Source organism: Ylistrum balloti, unplaced genomic scaffold (genome assembly GCF_031769215.1).
Source record: "Ylistrum balloti isolate Yb309-2 unplaced genomic scaffold, AGI_CSIRO_Ybal_v1 Utg371396, whole genome shotgun sequence".
Lineage (NCBI taxonomy): Eukaryota > Metazoa > Mollusca > Bivalvia > Pectinida > Pectinidae > Ylistrum > Ylistrum balloti.
In genome coordinates this window covers 43,358-50,447 of record NW_026782735.1, presented here as the reverse complement: position 1 = coordinate 50,447, position 7,090 = coordinate 43,358, and the positions used below count along the sequence as shown (strand labels likewise).

Sequence of the window (7,090 nt, the reverse complement as noted above, 5' to 3'; positions counted from 1 at the left end):
CAAACATACAATACACAGAGATAGGGTTACGGCATAATTTAATATAAACAGTTACTTTTAAAACGGAGATTATCCAAAGGTATTAACTAAAAATATTTAACAGAAATGTTTTTTTACCACTTTTTTTCCCCGGGAGGAATCAGCTATGTTTTTACACATTAAAGCAAATGTCATATTGATTTTTACACACACATATTGTTTACAAAGTGAAGAAGGTTTCAGCTGAGTGGTATTCTACTGAGGACCTGAAGATAGACATTGTGATGTTCTAAGTTCTGTCTAATCAGGATCATTAACAGGATAACTTATTAGTGAATTGCTAAAAAGTTTTTGTCCAAAACAGTGAATTTTGACACTTATATATTTTGAATTTTGCTAATGAACATCATTCATTTAAATGGTATTGTTTTTGTGATATGTAAATGTTAATTACAATGTTAGTTACCATGGTTACTAACCAGAGTAACATATATCTGTTACACACTGTACTGTAGTAGTACTGTTACACACTGTACTGTAGTAGTACCGTTGCACACTGTACTGTAGTATTACTGTTACACACTCTACTATAGTAGTACTGTTACACACTGAACGGTAGTACACACTTTACTGTAGTATTACTGTAACACACTGTACTGTAGTAGTACTGTTATACACTGTACTGTAGTAGTACTGTCACACACTGTACTGTAGTAGTACTGTCACACACTGTATGTAGTAGTACTGTTACACACTGTACTGTAGTAGTACTGTTACACACTGTACACACACTGTACTGTACACACTGTAGTACTGTCACACACTATACTGTAATAGTACTGTCACACACTGTACTGTAGTAGTACTGTCACACACTGTACTGTAGTAGTACTGTCACACACTGTACTGTAGTAGTACTGTCACACACTGCTGTACTGTAGTAGTACTGTCACACACTGTACTGTAGTAGTACTGTAACACACTGTACTGTAGTAGTACTGTCACACACTGTACTGTAGTAGTACTGTCACACACTGTACTGTAGTAGTTTTACATTGTTACCCCCAAACCTTACCCACAGAACATCGTCCCTGTCTATACCTACAGCCCATGTCCCCACTCTGTCTGTGTATATGATCCTGAGGAACTCACCACCTCCACTGAGGAGTAGGACACTACAGTTGTCACAGTCCCCTATGATGAGGTTCCCCACACTGTCATACACCACACCACAGGGGTTAAATGTTACACGTCCTGTTTGTGGTGTTTGTTTATATGTACTGGGGATGTCACCTCTATATACAAACACTTCCTGGAAGTCAGTATCCATGACAACAACACGTTGATTTCCATCACCACCGTCACGTTCCATGTTGAAATCAATCACTGTGACATTGTGAGTTACTGGACACTCTGACACCCTGCGTGGTGAATACACTAATGGTTTCCCAGTCCCTACAGCCATTGTAGTGAGTACCATTTGACCTTGTGTAGTAAATTTACAGATGTGTTTCTCCATCCCCACAATGATATGGTTACTGGCTGTAACACATATACACTGGGGTGTCTCCTTGGTTCTGAATTTGTTTGTAAGTCGTCCTGATACCAGCTCCATGATGTTGTTGTCCTCGTCACAGACCCACAGTGTGTGTGTTGTGGGTGATAGACTGATGTCTCTGATGAAAGCCGTGTGTTTGACCTTCTGTACTACTTTACCTTCCCTGTTAAGGAGAGTTAATGTTTTACTGTAATTACTGGTCCACACCTGACCATCAGTGGTGGGACATATAGACATAATGATACATGGAGACTTCCACTCCTTCACCACTTTGGTCTCTGACAGTAGTGTTTTACTTATCACTGCTTTCTTCCCTTTTACTCCTGTTTGTTGTTGTTTAGAGGATTGTTCCTGGTCACCTGATGCTACGACTGACCGATCCTGGTCAGCTGATGTTTGACCTGAGGTGGTAACTGTCCCTAAGGCCAGTTGTAGATGATGTTGTGGAGTTGTGTTAGGTGTGAAGCTGGCCGTACCCAGGACAGGATTCACTGGGAGATGTATTGACGGATGTATTTCACACTCTGTGTCGTAGATTTCCAGGTGAGAACCTTGCTGGAGGGCCACCTTACATTCCTGTAGTTGTTGTTTTAGTTGCTTGTTGTATGTCTCCAGGTCTTTTTTGTACTTTAGAATCAGCCTGGCATTGTCCTCTTCCATCTGTTTGTAAACTGAGAGTGTCTGTGCTGTAAGCAAATCAAGGTCTTGTTTAATTTTATCTGTTTGAGATTTTAACTTGAGTGAAAATTCCTCAAAATTGCTGGTGTTGTTTTTAAGGAGTGTATCCACAGAAGATATATATTCCCTGACTTGTTTCAGGTCATTTTGTTCTGTTTTGTCAATAAAACTTTTAATATTTTGTTTCTTTTGAGGAGTAATTAAACTGAGTTCACAAACATCATGACCTTTGTGAATTATTGACAAACATGTAAGGCAGATAAGTTGATCACATTTCTCGCAATAAAGTTCCAGCGGTTTCTCTTTATGTTGAAAACATGTTTTCTGACCTTTAGGACGGAAAGCGGTTTGACCGATGGGTGTTGCCATGGTGAAGATCAGAGGAATCTGAAAAGAAACAAAAGATTTTTTATATAAATTTGTTATATATATTTGTAGAGGTTTAAGTAACAAAAAATTACACTCTCATAAAATAATGAAAGACCCTACAGGTATATTGGTGTACACCACTGTTTGATTTTAATTTGTTCTTTAAAATCTTTCCCTTCTTTTCTCTTGTTTCTTCTATTTTTGCTCTTTTATGAAATCTGAATAATCCTTTTAAGAAATAGAAATAATAATATTTTACTGGGAAATCCAAGATATTTGTCAACCATGTTGTTTCTCTGACCAGTTCTAAAATAAAAAGGCAAAACTAGGGGCCAAACGGAAACCTACATATGGAATTTGTGAAAGATCAATCAATTCTCAAGAAAGAGAAATAACTTTTCTTAGTAAAAATCCAAGATGGCTACTTATCACCCACTTTTTTTTTTCAACTTTCATTGTCACAATTCAAGATGGCCACCAGCTGTTAACAGCTATTTTGTTTTTTTCTGATCAATCCCAAAATAAAACAACAAAAGGGCACAAGTAATTAAGGAAAACCTATGTATGATTTTGAGAAAGATCAAGAAATAGCGATAGCAAGAGCTGTTCACAGACGATTGACAGATGTTGGATGGATGACAGATCACAGACGTAGGGCATTTTAAATAACCCACCATCATCAGATGACGAGCTAATGAAAGGTACACAAACAACATAAGGTTGGGTGAAATAATGATATTTATATATGTATATTCTGGTACATTCCAGAATTTATTCCTGATTGCATTGTTGTCACCTAATACTGAGGTCATAACAAGATAACTTGGCCAATTATAGTCTCCCACAAACTCACAGCCTCAACAACATGAAATCATACCAGGAGTGTGAAGTTCCTGTTTCCTGTGACTAGTAGTGTAGGAGATTGAGCCGAGACAACCTTTTTTTAAATGTAGGTCAAATGTCAAATGTAGGCAGAGTGACTTGTTTTTGATACAACACATCTCAGCAAATATGACATTCCAGTGACAAGTAGTGTAGGTGATACAGCTTGGACATATTTCCCAAAATTAATTACATGCAAAACTCACCTTTTATATATGCCTTCAACAGAACATGCTGGATATGAATTTTTCAAAATTAGGTCACCAAAATTTCTGAAAATAGCAAAAACAATATCTAACCATCCTTGAACATACAAAGACTTTGTAATATGAAGATTACATAACAAGAGACCCTAGGCCTTAACAGTCACCTGAGTATAAAGACCTATATGAAAAAGGCCAAATAGGCCTGAATTGCTCAACTACTCTAAAGCTTACAAAGAGGACATTGTAGGTTCATAAAGATATTTTCTGAAAACTTGAAATCCTCTTCCATATACATGCTACTACACAGATACCATGACCCCGGACCTATTGCTTGTTGAAAGAAGAAATAATTAAAGTCTCGACCCCTTTGACCCCAGAGACCTTGAAAGTAGGTCATGGTCAATCATTTGAATAAATTTGGTAGTTCATGATTGAAGTATGATAAAGATCCAATATCTGGACCTTTTGGTTATTGAGAAGAAGTTGTTTAACTCTTTTACCCTACTTGACCCCTTGTGACCTTTAAGACCCGACAAAGTCAATCACATGAATACAATTGGTAACCCTACAGCCCAGCATGCCATAAACCCAATATCAGCACCCTGAGCCTTTTGGTAACTGTGAAAGTTGTTTAAAGATTTCAACACATTTGGCTCATGTGACTTTTAATGTTGGTTAAAGTCATTCATTAATTTTAACAAACTTAGTATCCCAACATGCTTCAGGCCAAATATAAGAACCCTCGGTCTTTTGCTTATTGAGAAGGAATCATTTGAATGGAAAGTTTACACATGGTGCACAGCAGACAGCACAGGACAATAGATCAAACACAATGGCCTAACAAGCAATTATTGCCTTTGGCTGCAGAGATCAATATCTATATTTATCAATCAGATACAAGATCATACTTAATGAGGGCACACCTGTTTGTAATTGCTCTAGCTCTCAGAACAGGACATGCTTTTTCTAGTCACCAGAACAATAGTGTTAAGTTAGCCACACTAAAACCTATTTGTTAATGATAAATGTTACACAATATTTCTTGCATCATATGAAGTGTTTCTATATATGTTATATAAGAATTGCTTCCCTTGATTTTCACATGAAGACAGACGTACCTGGTATATCACAGATCAATCAATTTTCTACAGTCACTTACCCAATGTTTTACCAAATTTTCTACTGGACAAGTGCTTTCTGTTTCATCACCAACAATGACTCACCATACTGCCATCTTTAACCTATTCAAAAGATAAGGAAACATAATGAAAATTTACATTGGAGGCAAATATAAATGTTATGTTTGCTTGATGTAGTCCATTTTACATTTTATCTTAAAATAACTGCATCCTGTTTTGTTTTCCTGTTTTTTTAATGTTTTGTTTTACTGTTTATTTTTTGTTGTTGTTTGTTTTTCTTTGTTTCATTTGATTTTAATAAAAAGTTGATCAAAAATCTACTTCTGGAAACCTTACAAGAGTACGACAAGTCAGAACAATATACATCCTTCTCGTGCCATTTAAGAGAATTACATGTATATCATTTACCAAAATAAATACAAATGTAGAAATAAAGTAAACATTCCTTATCAATATGTCACTGGAATAACACAGTTTATGTTATTCTAATAAAGCCTACTAAGAAGACAAAAAAACAAAAACAAAACTTGTCAAGTCATTAAACAATGGGAGAAAAGAACAATACATAATTTTCTGAAAAAAGCATTTAAAGTTTTAAAGAGAACAAAAGCTGTCAAGTAATAAACAAGAGGCCCATAGGTCTTTCGCACTAGGTGAGCCAAAAAAGGAAATAATGGAACTATATTCAAATACTTAAAATAACTAAGGGAAATAACTCTTCGAAATATTGTCAATTCTAAATTCTGTTCCGGAATGTTGGTTTAAAGTTGAGAGAGATCTCAAAACAAAATTTGATACTGAAGAAAAAGGCATTAACTTCTTAAAAACAAAATATGCTGTTCAGGAAATACAATTTCACCAAACTTTACACAATTACAATACAAAATACATCAAATGATGTACTCCATATATTGATATAAAATCAAACCAACCAGAGGAATATAGAAATCCAGCATCTGTAATATCATTATCCTTTCTGGAGAAGTGGCTTTTCCTAAAGGCCAGAAGACAGAGGAACAGACTGATGAAAAATGGACAAACTGGTCTAAGAGCAGTAGAACTTGTACATTAATTAATCAAACTCAGATGTTTTAAAAGTAATTCCAGATTGAGCCTCCAGTTGTAACTATGTTGGTCCAATGAAACAAACACCCCTATTATAGTGCATTTGCACTCTTGAAGTGTCATGAAATAGACAATCCTGAAACTTACATTTTAGCGCTGATTACATTTCCCCAAGTCAAGGTTCAATGTTTATAATACATGTATAACCAAGCATTTGGGCTGAAAATGGCCGTTGAAGTCAAAATTTTTGATTTTGTTTTTTTAATTTTTTTTTTTTGATGTCTATACAAATTTCATTATTATACCTCTACCTGTAAGCTGTAATTTAAAAAATAAATGAAAATGAATACAGAAACTTTGGAAATGGTAATAATGAGTCAAAATGCCAAGAGGGTAAACAGTGTTATGTTTTGTGATTAAGTGAAACAAGAGTTTTAAGAGATGGGTTGAAAACTGAGAGAGGATTCAAAGCTGAAAAGAACAAAAGGCAATAAGGTTTTGAAATAATGTTGAATCAATATGCAGTTCAAGAAAAAAAAATTTGTGTGAAAAATACACGAGATCCCAGAGGGATCTTGGTGCCCACCGTTGTTTGATCTTTATTGGCTCATTGAAAGTTGGATATTTTTCCTTCTTTTCTCCTATCTTTTCTGTTTTTGCTCTTAACGATAAGAAATTTGAGCATTCCTTTGCAGAAATAGCAATGATAATCTTTACCTGCCAAATCCAATGTTTTCCAGGAAGCCATTTTGTTTTTCTGATCAGTCCCGAACTCAAACAAGCACAACTAGGGACAAAGAGGAGCCTATGTATAAAATTTGAAAAGATCTATGGATCAATTTGCTAGAAATAGCGATAAAACACTTTTTAAAATAAAAATCCAAGATGGCCACCTGTTGGCCATTTTCGTTTTCTGACCAGTACAACTAAGGATCAAAGGAAATATACACATGAAATTTGAGAAAGATCTATGCATTAGTTCTCTAGAAATAGTGATAACAAACTTTCAAAATGAAAATCCAAGATGGCCGCCTGTCAGCCATTTTTTTATCAGTCTAGGGTAAAAGGGAAACCTATATATGAAATCTGAGAGAAATCCACTAAGTACTTCTCAATAAACAACAGTAATAAACTTTTCTTGACAAAATCCAAGATGGCCGCATGTCTTTCTGATCAAACCTAAAATCATATGGGCACAACTAGGGACATAGGGG

General features: G+C 35.4%; 1 protein-coding gene across 3 annotated transcripts; it reads right to left on the bottom strand.

Annotated features, from left to right (window-relative positions):
* Positions 1-826: 826 nt before the first annotated feature.
* Positions 827-5,804, bottom strand: LOC132562350 (uncharacterized). Of its 3 annotated transcripts, XM_060227090.1 has the most exons (5): positions 5,744-5,804; positions 4,832-4,913; positions 3,673-3,738; positions 2,545-2,602; positions 827-2,223 (listed from the first exon to the last, which is right to left on the bottom strand). In XM_060227090.1, exons 4-5 carry the CDS (start codon positions 2,582-2,584, stop codon positions 1,007-1,009), a joined length of 1,257 nt encoding a protein of 418 aa, XP_060083073.1. In that variant the 5' UTR covers positions 2,585-2,602; positions 3,673-3,738; positions 4,832-4,913; positions 5,744-5,804; the 3' UTR covers positions 827-1,006. The 3 variants fall into 3 exon arrangements, with proteins under 3 accessions (XP_060083073.1, XP_060083071.1, XP_060083072.1); XM_060227088.1 differs by having other exon boundaries at positions 827-2,602; XM_060227089.1 differs by lacking the exon at positions 3,673-3,738 and having other exon boundaries at positions 827-2,602.
* Between the last annotated feature and the right edge of the window lie 1,286 nt (positions 5,805-7,090).

What these genes read in the sequence shown, in the direction of transcription:
- LOC132562350 (XM_060227088.1), bottom strand. Translation starts at nt 2,584, where the DNA reads ATGGCAACACCCATCGGTCAAACCGCTTTCCGTCCTAAAGGTCAGAAA.